Source organism: Microtus pennsylvanicus, chromosome 2 (assembly GCF_037038515.1).
Source record: "Microtus pennsylvanicus isolate mMicPen1 chromosome 2, mMicPen1.hap1, whole genome shotgun sequence".
Lineage (NCBI taxonomy): Eukaryota > Metazoa > Chordata > Mammalia > Rodentia > Cricetidae > Microtus > Microtus pennsylvanicus.
The window spans coordinates 5,616,463-5,634,527 of NC_134580.1; the positions used below are offsets into that span (position 1 = coordinate 5,616,463).

General features: G+C 46.9%; 1 protein-coding gene across 22 annotated transcripts in view; it reads right to left on the reverse strand.

Moving 5' to 3' along the window:
- The window catches only part of Rbfox2 (RNA binding fox-1 homolog 2), a 232,887-nt gene extending 227,688 nt beyond the window's left edge, over positions 1-5,199 (reverse strand). For 5 of the 22 annotated variants that reach the window (XM_075959751.1, XM_075959747.1, XM_075959757.1 and 2 more), the window contains exon 1: positions 4,899-5,195. In XM_075959751.1, the coding sequence (XP_075815866.1) occupies positions 4,899-5,078 (180 nt within the window). In that variant the 5' untranslated portion in view covers positions 5,079-5,195. Of the gene's footprint in view, positions 1-4,898 lie in introns of all 22 variants that reach the window. The other 17 variants (XM_075959758.1, XM_075959749.1, XM_075959743.1 and 14 more) reach the window with 7 other exon arrangements.
- Positions 5,200-18,065: the final 12,866 nt, after the last annotated feature.

Consider the following 18,065-nt stretch of genomic DNA (forward strand, 5'->3'; position numbering starts at 1 on the left):
AAGTATCATTGCATAGCTCTGGCTCTCTCTACCCTTGATGCACTCAGTGAGCAAAGACCACCTTGGCAGACAGCCAGAAGGCACTATTTGCAAGCCCCAAAGCAGACCCTCACTGGGTCCCAAACCTCTGGCTGGCACCGTCTTGGGCTTTCACAGCTGTCAGATAAAAATGTCTGTTATTTCACCACCAGTGGATGACTTTTGGTTGTCGCAGCCTAAGAAAACTAAGGCAGAGAGAAGTAAGGTTTAAGTCACTTACATGAGATACTATCCACAAAATTACTTGTAAGAAAAGCATGTTATTGAGTAACTTTACTGAGAGTAGCACAATGCCCAGCTTCAGAACCAAAAACCCAAGCGAGGGTCCAAACACATACCCACCTAGAAGGAATCAACCCGGAAACGAGCAAATAGAAAGATCCACGACTTCAGTCGACACCAAATTCACACACAGGATACCTGGGAGCCCTCCCGAGACCAGAAAGAGCCTCCCTACTACTAGAGTCACTAAGACATGAGCTACACCTGAGGGCCAGGATCTGCATGTAGTCCTAACTACTCAAGAAACTGACTTCAGAAGACAGCAGGCCTGCCTAGGCCACAGAAAGTCTGAGGCCAGCCCAAGCAGAGTAATAGATACGATCACAAAATATAGAGTAAAAACAGGACTGGGAATGTAGCTCAATGGTAAAATGCTTGCCAAGCATGATCAAGGGTTTGCTCTCCAGAACTGGAAAAACAAAAAAAGAAAAAAAAAGCACACAACTCTCACAGACTACAGATGAAGCTCAGTGGTAGGGCAAGTAAGTACCAGCCATACATGAGGCCCTAGGTTCACTCCCCAATGTGTATGCACTTATATACACATTAATACACACCACATTTGTACACATTTGTACACCACAGTTGTTCACACTGCTGGACTCAGAAGCAGTTACTAAGCCGCAAAATCATCACATATCAAATTTCCACTGCCATAAAGACTTTTGCTGAAGGTTATAAGTAATAATTAAGAAACATCTTACCCTATACTAGAGCCAAATTCCTAGAAGGTTACATAAAATCACAATTCTTGATGATTCAATTGTTTGCAATGACTAGAAAGGATGACCCAAAGAATTCCTTGGTGTGTTTGGTAAAACCTCCGTGTCTCCATATCAGCCTTGCTAGAAGTGAGAGGATGGGCTGACCTCTATTCATGCCACACACTCAGCTTTCCAGTAAGGACAGGAACTATTTCCGGGCCCCATTTTTTTTTTAAGAATTTTTTTTAAATTTTTTATTTATTTATTATATATACTGTATTCTGCACCAGATCTCATTACAGATGGTTGTGAGCCCCCATGTGGTTGCTGGGAATTGAACTCAGGACCTTCGGAAAAACAGGCAGTGCTCCTAACCTCTGAGCCATCTCTCCAGCCCTCCAGGCCCCAATTTTAAGAGCCACATTTCTCACCCATGCTTCAATTTCACACCAATCCCATCTCTTTCCTCCAACTCCACAGTCCACGTTTCTCTATTTCCCTACTCTTCCCCAGGCTAAGTAGCCTCTTCTCCCCTCATGGGGCTTCTGTGTACTGGTCTAGAGAACACTGTTTTCCTCTCTCCCCAGAGTTCCTCCTGAACTGAAGGTTTATAGCACAAGCCCAGACTCTGGAGCCCCAGAATTCCACTTTGGAAATAATGATGTCCAAAAGTTAGTGGGCCAATCCAACAAGACTCAGTCTTGGAACCTAATTTAGGATTGTAGTTCCATTAAGTAGAATTAACTCAGTCAACTACTGCATTGGGGGGGGGGGGGGGGTTAATCCTTTGCACTCTAGGGCACTGAGTAATTTTATGATCGTCCCTTTACTCAGGAATCTCATGATTAATTTAATCCCTAGGTTATTTTTAAGTGGTAAATTTCAGCTTCAACTTAACAGACATTCAACGTTTATTATAAACTCAGGTATTATGAAGAATAAACAAAGGAAATACAATTTCTGCCTTGTAAACGCTTACAGTTTAAGGAAGTAGGCACAAAAAGCCTCTGATGACAATAAAAGATGAAACTTAAGTACGTATAAATATACCAGCAGGCAAAAACAGAGTCTGATAGTGCCAATTATGCTGTAGGTAAGTCTTCAAAGACCCAGTATGACTTCAGAAAGACTCCAGCTGTCTTTCAGATATGAGAAAAATATATACTCCTAGAGAAAGCCATACACTAAAATGCCTGTATGACAATAAGGTACTTACATAGAGCCTCCAGGCCCGTCTAAAGTGCTGATGTTATCTCCTGACAAGGCCTGTACCTGCGCCTTCTGTCCCACCTACACTGGCCTCCTGTGCAGCACACCAAGCTGTTTCTCTGCCAGTGTCTCAGCCCTCTGGGTTCCTCTTCCCTAAACCACTGAATGGCCTCAATCCTCTTCCCTAAAACCTCTGAATGAACCACATCTTCATTTCAAAGGTCACCTATAGAGAGACCTTCCTGCACTACCTCTAAAGTTGTCTGTTTCTCTGCTTAATTTTCTCACAAGCTAACAAAAACTGCTGATTTGTCTCTTTCCGTGGGCTATTCAATAAAAGTAGGATTTCTTTATATATCCTCTAGCGTTAAAACAGTGCCAAAACACCGCCACTCAGGAGGCAAAGGCAGGAAAATCTCCAAATTCAAAGCTAGCCTGGTATACACAGCAAGCTCCAAGACAGTCAGGAGTAGATAGAGAGCTGCAGCCTCAAAAACAAAACAAACAAACAAAACAGTGCCTAAGAGTGTCACAACTGCTGGGTAAACACTAAAGAATTACACACCCACTTTTTGTTTAACTTTTCATTCATTTGTCTCCCTGCCCCAATCACATGCACAGTTAGGAAAGGAAACTTGGCTTTTAAGAAGACAACCTAGAAATCATTTTATACAAACACTTTTCTAAATAAGAAAACAGAGGTCCCAAAAAGTGGGTTTTCCCCAGGATAATAGAGCTAGTTAAAAACAGAGGGAGGACTAAGTCAATGATGATGTTAATACCTGTATGAAGTGGCGCAAAAACTACAATAATGAGCTGGGTATGGTGGTACTCGTCTGTCATCTCAGAAATCTACTAGGAAGGTAGAAGCAGGAAGGTCAGGAGTCCAGGAGTTCAAGGTCACCCTCAGCTACCACAATGAGTTCAAGACCAACCTAGGCTACAAATAAGGCCCTGTCTCAAAAACAGGGAAAAGTAAAGAATATCCATAAATATACAGAGTAAAATAATTCTCCCAAAGGACTTAATTCACCCTTCCTCTGAACATCCCAAAGTCCCTATGCATTACTCCATTCCCAAGAATCACTACCCTTAGCCAATGTAAAAGCAGTCAGCAAATAACAGACCCCAGGCAAAAGAATGGGAAAGCAAAGAGAACTATTAACTAAGACTAACACAGAGAAAGTGACCACACTGTGTGTACTCCTATGTGTACACACACCAAGTGAATATGCCCACCCACGGCCTCTCTGTCATCCAGTGCTAACACACCTCACTTTGTCTCCCCATTCTTCTGAGGCTCTGAGATTGACCTCACAATCCCTCTGCCTGACAGACTTCTTCAACGGGAAATAAAAGCCAGCAAACAAAAGAATTCAAAAATAAACACCAAGGGAGTCTTTTTTAACCAACAGAGGTAGGTAAGAGGGTGGATTCTGCAAAGCAGACAAGAGGCACACAGCAAACATGCCAGGCTTTAAGTACAGCTCCTTCCCTGCCACAGGAAGTCAGGCAGAGCATGGGAAGTCTTTGAGCACTGCAGAGATTCCCAAGAGTGGTGTAATAGGGAGAGCACAGGAATTAGAACCAGCTAACTGGGTGGCTTTAGTCAAGCCACTGTCTGCTCTGGACTTCTAATTCCCTATCTATAAAAAAGGAGGTTGTTAAAACATGCTGGAACTTGAGTACACCCTTTCCCACCACACACACACAAAAGAAGCAAAGTACTGACTTCACTGAAAGTGCACATAAGCCATTCTGCATAACTCTTCCAAGTCTATTGGACTGAGAACTCCTGGCAGAAAAGAAGATGGGTATCTCTGGCCCCTTCCATCTCTAACATTCTATGGTTCTAAAAAGAATTTAACAGCATCCCATTGCTGCTGGGTGAGCCCCTCCATTTCATAGCTAATATTTTCTAAACAGAGACTAAATCCTAAAGCCTATAAAGGATTCATGCCCTTCCTCAAACTAAGTCAACCCCTCATCAGTCAGCTTACCCTTGAGGCCACAACTCAGAAACCAGTCTCCTAACAACCCTATAAATTTTCTTTTCTACCCCGGGACACTAAGGAACTCGTCCGACGAATAAAGAATGCAACGGGTAAAGCATGCCTGCCGGTGTCCCTCTTCAGACTTACTAACATGCTGCACAAAATTAATGAGACTGAGCAACACGGTCCCTCCACACTACCAAACTCCGCGGACTTCTCGGGACTCCACAAGCTAAGCCACATCCCCTTCAGGCTCTCTCCAGGAGTTAGTCGGCTGGCTTTTCAGTCTGTCCTCCACATGCCGCTCCCCTCTCCCCATCCCAATGTGCCCAGAGTAAACCAAAAGGCGCCCCCTTCTCGGGAGCTTGCCCACTAGCTTCCACCGCTCTCGACTCGGCCCAACAGTTCTCCTCTGGACAAACAGATCCAGGACGCCCCAACTTCTAGAGGAACTGGGGACGGGCTTAAGAAACAGACTGCATCCCAATCCTGATCAATCTCCCAACTCCAAAAGGAAAACCCCACTCCCTCGCGCTGCCTCCGGGGCCCCTTTATGGGCGCAGCCCCTGCACCGGGCCCCAAGCCCACTCTCTAGCCAGGCCCACCCGGCCCCCCAAGGCCCGAGCCCGCCGCGGCCCGCCGTAACCCGGCGCCCGTCCCGCGCGGTCACCTGCATCCCGCCGTCGGCCGCCTCCTCGGTGCGCGGCCGCTTGCTCACGCTGGGCTCGGGTCCGTCTGGCCCCGCTCCGGGCACCGGCAGTTCCAGCTCCGACTCCCGCTTCATGCCCCGGGCAGCGGCACCGGGCCCAAGCTGAGGCGGCTGCTGCTGCGGCTGGCCGCCTTCCGCCATCCGCCCGCGCCCCCTTCGCCTCCGGGAGCCGGGCGACCCGCGACAGGCCACCTCCCCCTGGGCCTAGGAGCCGACAGTCGCGACAAGCGGGCGCGCGCCGGCCCCGCCCCCCGCGTGCGTGCGTGCGTGCGCGCCGGCCCGGAGTCCCGCTTCGGCTTCGGCTTCGGTACCGCTCCGACTCAGGCTTCGGCTGCGGCTCCGGTTTCTGCTCCGGCTTCGCGCTAGCCGGCCGCTCGCTCACTCGCTCAGACCCGCGTGCGCCGCTCCCTCGGTCCCTTGGTCCTTCGGTCCCGCGCTCCCTCACCACTTGCCGGCTGCGCGAGGAAGGGGGCGGCCCGGGCTCCCGGCGTGGGGAGGGCTGTTTATTTGGGAGGAGGAGGAGCGCGAAGCCGCAGGCACCTCACTGGTCGGGATCCTCAATCCCGCCACTGTGGCAGCGCCGGGAAGGCGGGGAGAGAAAAAGGACGGAGCGAGGGAGGGACCTGGATGTGAGGGACTCGGGCCGCCCGCGCGAGAGGAGGCTGTGGCGAGGGGGCGTGGCTACGCCCCTCGGCAATGCTGCCGCCTCCGCGCGGGCAGCCCGCAGGAGGTCGGGAAGGGATCGGAAAAGCTCGGGAATCTCCGGGATGCTCAGGGAGGCTTGGAGAGGGAAGGGTCCGCCTCTTTTAGGGCGGCGGCCGGAGGGAGGAGCTTGAAGGGCCTGAGTACGGGGCTGCCGCTCTGGCTAGTTGTATTAGTTGTGCGAAGTGGAGACCCGATCGATTGATCCCTGACTGTCTGAGATTTAGGGGAACAGTGGGGCACTCGGCGAGAGGAGAGTCTCTTTGCCTGCTCCTCTCCCTCCCAAAAACTGGGAAGTTCAGGGATGAAGGCTCCCATATATACTTTTCTGAGAAATTTTGCTATGAATAGAATGATCGCATTCCTGATTATCTTAATGATGCCTGATGTTTATTAGAGCTTTACGGTTTACACAATGTATTCACGGACCCGTTTTGAGCCTGCTAATAAAAAGAGCATACTTTCAGTCTGGGTGGATGAACCTGAATTTGCTCGTGTCCTGGAGCAGAAACGTGGTCCATCCAGCATTCTCTTGTTTTCACGGTTGCTGCCTGAGTAGCCCTTCACTGCTTATCATCTTCATGCAGTTAGGTCTGTCCAGTAGGTTTTCTCTGCCTGGTTGTAAATGGATACTGAATCTGCCTCTCTGGGTCCCATACTATCACACGTACATTGTCAGGGAATGTTGCACAATAGCATAAATTCTAGCCTTTCCCTCGCTTGCTACTTTAAACAAGTTAGTTTTTCTCTTTGGATCCCAACTGCAGTATCTGTAAAATAGTCTTTTGGGTCAGTGGTTCCCAACCAGGGGAGGGTTGGTACCTTTCCAACACCTCCTATTTCCTTATTTGCTGTTTGATAAATTTTCTTTTACACAAATGGAGGCTGCTGCTAGCATCTAGTGAATATCTAGTGAATAGAGGCTGGGTATGTTGGTCAAGACTTTACTGTGCTTAGGACAGTCCCCACAGGAGAGAGCTGTCCAAATCAGAATGTCAATATAGTTCAGAGATTGGGAAACCCCGGGTTGGATGACTTCTAAGGTCACTTGCAACAGCTATGACTTGGCCTTTAAACTTGAACTAAGCCCCTAAAAATGGACCAAGTGGTGAAGATCTCTGCTGCAGAGTCAGACCAGCCCAGTAAGGCCTGATGTGCAGGCTAATTGGGAAAGACTGCCTTGAAGCTGAGCTTTCCTACTGAGCACACTGTATGTTTCTAGGCAGCAATAGCTCAGCCGTTTACAAGTCTTGACACCTTATGGAAGGGAGCCAATTAGTGACTCTTGTCCCTCTGCTTCTACAACTAAATTAGCATAATGGTATTTTTAAAAGAATTATTATGAAGATCAAATGAGTTATCAGCATTCAGAATTTGATCATGTTGTGACTCGAATCAAAAAATGTCCTCCAAAGGCTCCTGTGGTAACAGCTGATAGACTTGTGTCAAGTATTTGGGTCATGAGGACCTAATTACTATGGTCTAATGACCTACACAGTGGATTAATGCATTGATTGATTCATAAATGGGGGGGTGTTGGGGGATGGTAGAAGCCGTGGAAGATGAGGACAGATTGAAGGAAGTGGGTTGCTAGGGCCATGCTCTGAAAGCCTATCCCTAGTCCCCGACCTCTTCCTCTGTCTCTAGCCTCCTCTAGTAAACCTGGAGGTGAGTTTGTTTGTTCCACCAGGGAATCCTTGCTGTGGTGGTGTTTATGCCTTGCCACCCTCTCTCAGACCCAGGAGCCACGGAGTGACCAGGACCTGGAATCATGAGGCAAAATAAATCCTTCTCCTTTACATTGTTGTCTCAGATTCTTTCCCACCGAGACAAAAAAAACTAACCAACAAGTTCAGGACGTTATTTGTGTTAGTTACTGACATTATTGCCATTGTGAATTTTATTTATTTAAGTGTGTGTGGGTGTGTGTGTGCACAGGCATCTACATGACACAGCACCCATGTGGAGGTCAGAAGACAACCTTCAGGAGTTGGTTCTGTCCTTCCACTGTGAGTTCCTGGGACCAGAATTTCTCAGCCAGAACTTTTACCCACTGAGCCATCTTACTGGTCCAGTCGTTATGATTTTATTCCCATTGTAACTCAGATGGACCAAATAAATGTTTTTTACCAAAATCAAAGACTGTCACCACTATTTTTTAGGCTATTAAGTGTTTGGGGGCACAGTGAGCTAGCAAGATCTCTTTTAGGGGCTAGATAGTCTTGAATAATCTACTCAGTGAAGGGCACTTAGTCCAACTTAATGTGCGTGTGTCCTTTCCATACTGGCAGAAACCCTGCTGGCTCATGCTTAGCCGGTACTTCTGGATCCAACTGTGACAGCTAGCAGACACAAGAGTGAGAACCCTTGCTGAATTTTCAGGGGTGATTCCAGGAGAGCTGCAGTGGCCAAGCTTGCCTTCAGATGCCCAGCAAAAGAAACGAGTTAATTATTATTGCGGTTGCTGCATAAGGTGTCTTAGATGAGGCTCCATCAGATTCAGATGGGATGGACAAAGCTCCACAAGTCACCCAGGGATGTAACCACTAATGTTAAACCAATTATTCATTTGTACTAAGCCTTGCCTCCCTCTTTTTTTTTGTTTGTTTGTTTGTTTTTTGTTTTTTCGAGACAGGGTTTCTCTGTGGCTTTTGAGCCTGTTCTGGAACTAGCTCTGTTGACCAGGCTGGTCTCGAACTCACAGAGATCCACCTGCCTCTGCCTCCCGAGTGCTGGGATTAAAGGGGTGCGCCACCATCACCTGGCTTGCCTCCCTCTTTTGTAAGATGACAATAATAATCATAGTCATGATGTTTTTCTGAACCTTAAATGAAAGCATTTAAAAGAATGTCTAACGTAGTAACTGCTTAATAGGTAGTAATTATTTGTCATCTAATTTATACGGTGCCAATAAGCTACTGGCCAGGAGTTCATAGGTCTGGGAGTGGAAACCCAGACATCTCTTACTATGACTGCTTGCGCCACCAAAGTGGAAGCCCCCCTCCCTACCAGCTTATTGTGCTTAACTAGACAGCTCCCACTTGAGTCCAGGGTCTCCTACAGGCAGTGTCCTACACGGAACAGACGGAGCCTATTCTGTCCACCCAACCGTGATAGTTAGAAGGAAAATCAGGGTGTCTCAGGGCTGGCCTGTGGAGCAACAGTGGCTGGGTTTTTTTTTTTCAAGTCTAAGAACATAAATAGTTGTTTTCTTGATTTTTTTTAACTTGCTAAACTGCTATCTTTAGAATAATTCTCCCCTCCCTACCTGCTTTGCCAAAAATCTATCATCTAAATAATACCAGCTCTTTGAAAAATAAGATTTGGGAACAGAGGGCTGGAGAGATGGCTCAGAGGTTAAGAGCACTGACTGCTCTTCCAGAGGTCCTGAGTTCAATTCCCAGCAACCACATGGTGGCTCACAACCATCTGTACTGAGATCTGGCGCCCTCCTCTGGTGTGCGGGCATACATCGAGGCAGAATGTTGTGTACATAATAAATGAATAAATCTTTAAAAAAAAGATTTGGGAACAGAGCTGCTTATTACTCCAATTATAGCTGCTTGAGTAGTACCAAAATTCCTAGGAAGTAGAGCGGTAAAATGGAGGAATGTTTGGATGATTTGGAACAAAGAGGAACAGCACCATGCTTTGTAAACACACATAAAGCATTTAAGGAACAAGAAGAGACTAGAAGAAGGCCCATAAGATGGCTCAGCAGTTATGAGCATTTGCTGCCCTTGCAGAAGACCTGGGTTTGATTTTCAGCACTTGCATGGCAGCTCACAACTGACTGTAACTCTAGTTTCAGGTCATTCAACACCCTTTTCTAGCCTTTGAGGATGATACACACGTATGGTACACAGACATATATGCAGGCAAAAACATAGGTATAATATAAAAATAAATAAACTTTTTTTTAAAAAAGAGAAGATATAGCCAGGCGGTGTTTAATCCCAGGACTCGGGAGGCAGAGGCAAGCAGATCTCTGTGAGTTCGAGGCCAGCCTGATCTATACAGAGAAACCCTGTCTCAAAAACGAAAAACCAAAAGAGAGAGAGAGAGAGAAGAGATTAGAAGTCTGCCAATGAGCATGTCAAATACAACTATAATTGCAAAAGACAGTTGATGACTTTTTTTACAATCTGAAACTACTTGTCTAGAAATAATACCCAGTAGCAGTTTCCTCCTCTAATTCAATATCCCATCCTAGAGGTTCAAAATCAAGAAGTAAACAACTCCCAGGTCTCAGGAAAGTCCTGAAACTTAAAAAAGTCACAATGTCCCCTCCCCCAAGGCTATATAAGCAACAGGATCCCCAGAGGTTCTCTTACTTGTGGAACTACCTATAAATCCTACAATGGGCTCCAGGGATGCAGTTCATATGAGTCAGCACCCATGTTAGAATGGGCTTTTCTTTGATGCACCTGCCTTTAGGTTGTCCACGTTGCTAAAGGTAACCCCTCATTCATGTTACTGTAACCAGCCCTCATAAACTTAATGTCTCGCAAGCTATGTCTGGGTGGTGGAAGTGTTTATTTGATCTGTCATTGGTGCTCTGTCTGGGGCAAGGAGATATTTATTCACATTACCTCAAGAAAAAAATCATACAACAAAGCATGGAAGAGAACAGAAGAAAACACATTAAAGATTATTTTCAAACCAAGCAGTGGTGGCGCATACCTTTAATCCCAACATTCAAGAGGCAGAGGCAGGCAAATCTCTGTGAGTTCGAGGCCAGCCTGGTCTACAAGAGCTAGTTCCAGGACAGGCTCCAAAGCTACAGAAGCTACAGAGAAACCCTGTCTCAAAAGAGAAAAAAAAATTAAAAAAAAAGATTATTTTCGAGATGGGGAGATGGCTCCATGGTTAAGGCACCTGCCGCACTGGGGTGAGGGCAAGAGTTCAGGTCTGAGCATGACAGCCTGCCTACCTGTAATTCCAGCACTCCAGAGGCGGAGCCAAGGGATACCTGGAGTGAGCCTAGCCAGACGAGACTCATCAATGAACTCTGGATTCTGCTGAGGCCCTGCTACAAAGAACAAGGTGGCTAGTGACTGAGGAAGACCCTCAGGCCTCCTCACACACGAGCACATTCCAGATACAAGGGTTCACATACCAAGCACACATATGTATGCATGAGGAGGTAAATTTTTATTGTTCCTTGGCCTTTCTGCTAAAATCAACTGCAGTACCTGTTTTTACTTTAATATCTAGTGCATGCTCTGAGGACATTAAACGGATTTTGGGAACAGAGAAATAGAGTACGAACTTGCTTGAAAAAAGAAAGGGAAAAAGAATTTCTGAGAAAAAAAATTATCTTGAGAAATTACTGTTTCCCTGAGGTCTTTTCATCTATCCATTTAACAAACTATGGACAGGCTTCTCAAATACCAAGGTGACTAAAATTTGCTCTAAGTACCGAACAGTCCGCCACACCGGAAGAACAAATAAAGAGCTAATTGCAATGCAGCATGATTGGCGCTCATCTCTCACAGTGGGCAAGAACACACACTTTGGCTTCTGCTGGACATGAGTTTAAGTCTGGGTTTCCTTGGGCTCCATTTGTACAAGACTGTTAGCGTTGATGATGACCAGTTTGCCTTTTACAGCACATACACTGCCCAACATCCACTTTCTTACTTCAAGATCACAATTTTGTTCAATTTCCCCAGCCTTGAAAAAGAAGGGAAGGGGGAGGGGGTGAGGAGCCTGGTAAGATGGCCCAGCCAGGAAAGGCAATTACTGCTAAGCTTGATGACCTGAGTTTGACCACCAGGACACACATGATGGAGGGAGAAAACTGACTTCTCTACATTGTCCTCTGACCTCCACGTTCAGCGCCTCCCCCCCCACACACACACTAAATGTAAAGAAAAAGGAAAGAAGGAAGGAAGGAGGGAGGGAGGGAGGGAGGGAGGGAAGGAAGGAAGGAAGGAACGAACGAACGAACGAACGAACTCCAGGCTTGCTGGCAGCGAAGGACAGCCATGTCACACAACTGTGGCCCTCAAGATGTACATAGGAGACAGCTTCCCTTCTCAGCTAACAACAAAGCCACTAGAAGAAAAGGATTTTTGCCCTTTATCCTCCCGCCTGCCTAGATTGCAAACTGGGGAAACAGCAGTCAGCTCATCCCGCAACAGCAAGGCAGCGTTCTGAGAGAGGTATTTTAGAACTGCCAGATCCACACGAACCCGGCTACCTGTTATTTGAGAAAAGGAAGCTCGCATTTGGCTAAACCACTGTGGATAGGTTTCAACATGCCGGCAGCCCAACTCAAGTCCTAACTGATAGGGATCTATAAACAGGATAAAGGTAGTGTGTTCCCTGGGGTTCTTTTGAGCATTAAATAATGCATGTAAAACAGCCAGCATAACACCTGGTTCTCAGACACCGAGGGGGGGGGGTGCCAAAGACCTTTTGCTCCTCCCACTATGTATCTCATCCCTATTAACATGGCTGTCTCATGTGCTGCAGAAGTGGATGCTACTCCCATGACTGAAGGAGATAGAACGGTTATCACCCAGAATGTTGCATTTAACTGGATCTTTAAAGATGAACAAGTTCCAGGCTATGGTTGGGTTTGGGGTTTCTTTTGTTTGTTTGTTTCTTTCTTTTTGTTTTCTGCTCTATTTCTGCATCTATGTGTTTATTTTGTGTGCGTGGAGGTCAAAGGACAACTTGCTACCTTCAGTTTTTTCCAGCAAGTGGGTGGGGGCCTGAGGGGTCAAACTCACGCTTGAAGGCAAGGACTTTAACTCACTTAGCCACCCTGGCAGCCCCAGGCTATGGTTTCAGATGAAAGAGAAGTAAATTCTTGTGTCTGTCTTTCCTCAGTAGGAAATCAGGCACTAACAGTTTGGCTCAGAACAATGACAGTGGTCTTCAAATAAACTATGAAAAGCTAGTGACACTTCCCTCTGGAAGTGGGGACCAGAGCCCAGGCCCACAAGACTATTATTACAAGGCCCCCGAGGTGAACAAAGATCTTAGAAAGATGGGTTCAAACCGGTTAGTTAACCCAGTCCCTTAGTATCACAGTCAGTCACAAGCTGGTGATGTCTATAAGCTCTTAGAGAACATTAGCTTGACGTAATTCTTTTCTTGATTCCCGCGTCCCTCGAATCTAGCAGGGACACAGAATGTAGGTAAGACTGCCACAGAATGTAGCTTTTCCAACAGTCATACAGCTATTTCAGCCTGGAGGACCAGGAACCCTCAGTGGTACAGTCAGGTCTAAGAACCACCCCCAGAACAGGTAAAGACTCCCAGCAGAGCAGGTGCTCCTAAACTGTATAGCCCACCAAACAGAATTCTCAGAGCCCAGTCCACCCCATCTCCAGAACTGACCATCTTTCTAATCAGAGACCAAAGAGTGCACATAAATAGAAGAGACCGCTTTCTAAGCCAAAGCTTCAGTTTTCCCCAAAAAAGAAAGGCGGAGAATACCCTTGGTGATTCAGCAGCCAGAGGAAGTGGAAGCAACTCCTGCCGAGAAGCTGGCAGATCCCGGAGCAGACACAGAGTCTAATAAGAAATTGAGTTCCTCAAAAAAAGGGCCAGGAGATGCTTAAGCCTCATTAGAACTGTAAAAGCAGCCATTCGAACCCAAGCCCTGCTATTGACTCTGACCTCGCTTCCCTACGTCCTCTCGGCTTGTGGCATTATTGAACCTGGGTTTTTCCTATAGGCCAGGACTTTGCCAACCCTTTCGCCCTTCACATAATGTGTTTGTCTGGTTTCTATTTCTGTAGTTTGATGAAGGATGATAGCAGGGTATTGAGCTGTTGTTTTTCATTTAGTGCACTCTCCACCCTCGCCCTGCCCCCTGCCCGCTACCCTGCTCTTAAGTCATGTTGTCATTGTCTGATTTGTGACTGGCCCTAGGTTTTTATTGCTTCCTCACAGAATGGAGGAAAGCCTTGTTTTATTCCATTTTCCAGGCCCAGCTATACATAGCCTCACGTACCCGTCCTTCCTGAAGACAATTACCGGGTTTCAGTACTGGCAATGACCTCAGAAGGGAAGGGCAAGGAAGTGCAGATATTTATTTGCCCAGCCCCTCATAGATAGCAGCCCTGAACTAGTTATGTGCTTTGTTTTGTTTGCCTTTCTCTCTCTCTCTCTCTCTCTCTCTCTCTCTCTCTCTCTCTTTTTTTTTTTTTTTTTTGATTTTCGAGACAGGGTTTCTCTGTAGCTTTTGGTTCCTGTCCTGGAACTAGCTCTTCTAGACCAGGCTGGCCTCGAACTCACAGGGATCCGCCTGCCTCTGCCTCCCGAGTCCTGGGATTAAAGGCGTGCTCCACCGAGTGCTGGGAATAAAGCCGTGCTCCACCACCGCCCGGCTCACTTTGCTTTTAATTCTCACAAAAGGCCTGTTAAGTAGGTAGCATTACGTCTCCTTTTATAAATAAATAAAAAAAAATGGAGACCTAGAGAAATGAAATGACATGTTCAAGGTCACACGGGATAATTAATGACAAGGACATTCCTGGCCTTTTACCCCATTTCTATCCCTTCCAGTGCAGTCCTGACTTTATGGGGCAAAGTTTGCGCAAGTGTATGTGGAGGTCAGAGGTAAATCTTGACACATAGTCTCCTTTTTTTTTTTTTTGGTCATATCACTACATACACTACGTAATCTTAGCTGGCCTGGAACTTGCTGCGGGGATCTGCTGTCTCTGCCACCCCTGTGCTGGGGTCCTTAAATGTGCTCTCCGGAGTCTGGGTTTGTTTGTTTGTTTGTTTTGACTGGGTTCTTGAGACTGACTTCAAATCCTCCTTACTGCCTGAGGCATCTCACCAGTTCTGTAGATACCTCTTTAGGGACCTTTTAATGTGTTTTCATTTAGCAGGTCCAAATTTTACAGGAAAAAAAGAGACCAGAAAGGCTTAACCTTTCATTCTCAGACACAGAATGTAAGTGCCTTGTTCCGTGTTGGTGGCATGGACTTCTGGACTTTTGGAATCAAAGCATGAAGTCTTTGTTATGTTTGCTGTCCCTGCTGGCCTCTGCTCCAGTGTCCTCCTCTGAGTTCCTGTGTGGCTGTCAGTATCAATCCCAGCAGCCTTCACTGGGCTGCTATCTGATCGACAGTCCTTGATCCGTGCAGGTTGCCTCAGTCAAGAGCACAGAAAAACATGGTGGCATCCCGCAGTTTCTGGGACCTTGGGACTCCAAGTTGCTGACTCAGGCCCCTATTGTGAAGCCACTTGGGCATCTCTGCTCTCAACACCTTGCTAGAGGGGACCTGCTAAACTGCTGCTCCCCAAACCCTTAAGAGCAAGAGTGAACAAGAAAGGGCTCCTCCCCTCTCAGATGTCACACAGGCCTGGAGTGCTCCACCTCACTTCTCTGAGGTTTCACATTGGACACAGGCATCAACCTCCTGACATCCTTGCCAGCCCTGGCCCTGGTTCCCTGCAGCCCCAAGCTGCACCTGCCTCTTCTGAGCGGCGTGCCAGACTGGTCCAGCTGATTCTGACTCTTTTGAACCCCTGCTTTCTTCCGGAGCATAGACTTCCCATCCAGAGTCATACAGGGTTAGGTTTGGCCAGTAAAAAAGACCAGGCTTTTTTAAAAACAGAGATTTTCTTAAAAATTCATTCCAAAAGTACAGTTTTTTTATTTTGGTGTTTGGTTTTTTCAGGACAGGGTTTCTCTGCAGCTTTGGAGTCTGTCCTGGAACTCACTCTGTAGACCAGGCTAGTCTTGAACTCACAGAGATCCGCCAGCCTCTGCCTCCTGAGTGCTGGGATTAAAGGCATGCATCACCACTGCCCAACCCCAAAAGTATGTTTTGAGATTCAAAAGCTAGGTCCTGGTTATTTCTCTTTCCATTTTCATTTTAGCAACAATGTGTATGTGTATACATATGTGGCATGCATGTATGTGCATGTGTATGTATTTATACATGTACTTTGCATGTGCATGTGTGCATATTCATATATGTACTTGTGTGTGCATGTGTATGCATGTGTGTGAAGGGCAGAGGTTGATGTTGGGGTCTCCTTAACCACTCTTCACCTTACTTGTTTGTTTGTTTGTTTGATTGGTTGGTTGGTTGATTGGTTGATTGGTTACTTGGCTGAGACAGGTCCATTGTCACTGAGCCTGAAACTCACTGCTTCAGCTACCCTGCCTGGCCGCCAGCTGCTGCACTGAAGTCCTTCTGTCTTTGCCATCCCAGGTCTGGGATTCTGGGTACATTCTGCTGACTTTTTTCCCGGGGACCCAAACTCAGGTCCTTATATTTGCTTCCAGTGGGCATTTTACCCACTGAACCATCTCTCCAGCCCCACTGTAGCAGTTTTGTTCATGGAAGGAGGGAGAGTGGAAAGGCAAAAGGTGCGGAGGAGCCCAAGGAGAGGGAGAGGCACAGTTAGTGTCTCTGTGCTAAAGACAGCTCTGGGTCTGTTTTCCTGTGAAACCAGATAACAGTCCCAGCCTCCCCTGGAGTCAGGATGGGCATGGGAGACAACTCTGGCCATGGAGTGTGGGTAAAAATGATGATGAAAGCCATTTCCAGCTCCGGCTCCTATGGTTCTCCTGCCAGCCCTCTTGCCCTCTTTCTTCCTTCTATGGTGGCTGGGGAGACCTGAATCTGAAGACATGAACATCGCAAGAGGAAGGGACCCAAGCCCCCATTATCCAGTGGAAGCAGCTGTGGGTGACGCTCGGAGGCAAGTGAGGCATAGACTTTTACCTGGTTAAACCTGCTGAAGTCTTCATGAAATTTGAGGGCAAATGGATGGAACTAGAAAAAAGTCATCCTGAGTGAGGTAACCCAGAAAAACAAACACGGTATGTACTCACTCATAAGTGGATGTTAGATGTAAAGCAAAGAATGATCAGGCTACAACCCACAGCCCTAGAGAAACAGGTAACAAAGAGGACTCTAAGAGGGATGCCTGGATCACCTTAGGAAGGGGAACTAGATCTCCTGGGTAAACTGGAAAGGAAGTAAAAGGGAAGGGCATGGGGGATGGGAACGTGAGGGATCAGGATGGTCAAGTTGGGGGAGGGACGGAGAGGGAAAGCAACAAAGAAATATCTTGATAGAGGGGGCCATTATGGGGTTAGGGAGAAACTTGGTGCTAGGGAAACTGCCAGGAATCCACAAGGATGACCCTCAACTAAGACTCCTAACAATAATGGAGAGGGTGCCTGAACTGGCCTCTTCCTGTGATCAGTTTAGACTACCCATAGAATCTTAATCCAGTAACTAATGGAAGCAGAGATCCACTGGGCCAAGTTCTGGGAGGGAAGAAGGGTCATATAAGCAAGGAGGTGGGGTCATAATCATGATGGGGAAACCCACAGAGAGAGCTGACCAAACCTGTGGGAGCTCACGGACTCTAGACCAACAGCTAGGAAGCCCGCACGGGACTGACCTAGGCCCTGAGTATGTGGGTGACAATTGTGTAGCTTGGTCTGTTTGTAGGGCCCCTAGTAGTGGGACCAGAATCTGTCCCTGGCACATGAGCTGGCTCTTTGGAACCCATTAACCCTATACTGTTATGCCTCCCTCAGCTTTGATGCAGGGGACTAACAACTATAAAAGTGGAACTCACAGAAGTAGCGAGGAGAACGCTGGTTTCCAGGGGCCACGGGGGTGGACTGGACATGGCTGGTCTCAGGGCTGAGAGTTTGAGGGAGGCTGGAGGAAAGAGTCTGGAGATCTACTGCACAGCATCACATGGTTATACTGTCTCAGAGACCTGAAAGTTGCTCAGAAAACAGACTGTAAGTGTTCATCACACATGCACAAAGTAGTGGAAGAATGAATGTTAGTTAATTAGCTTGAACTAATCATTTCACAATCTATATACACATATCAAAACACCATACTGTATTCCATAAGTGTGTGTAATTTTATCTGTTCATTTAAAAATAAATATAAACTTGTCATTTCTTTAAGAAATGAAAATCTCTTGTCATTCAACAGTAAGCCTTCTGTCAAATTATTTGGCCATATACTCCTGACCCTGATTTTTGTCACCAAGGAACATCTGATGTCCAGTCCACTCTGGACACTCTCAGAGAGGCTTCTGGTTTTCTGTCAAACCACTGTGACCTCGTGATCATCCATGCTGGTGCCAGCCAGCTTTGGCTTAGACATCTCAAAGCCCTCCTTTCTTTCCAGCCTGTAATTTAGGACTCGACCGCTGTCCCTTTATATCCGTTCAGCCAGTGTTGAGCGACTCCTCATTGGGAACGGGACCATGAAGAAGACAAAGGCCTTGCTCTCAGGAGCTTACTTACATTCTAGTGTGGAGAGCAAGAAAGTAGCAGGAGAGAAGAGTGATCTGGGTAAGTGCCATTCAGAGGCCAAAAGTGGGTGGAAGACTGATAGAAGCAGGCCTGCTTTGGATGGGAAGCCCACGGAAGGCTTCTTTGTGAGGGCCACCTTTAAGATAGAA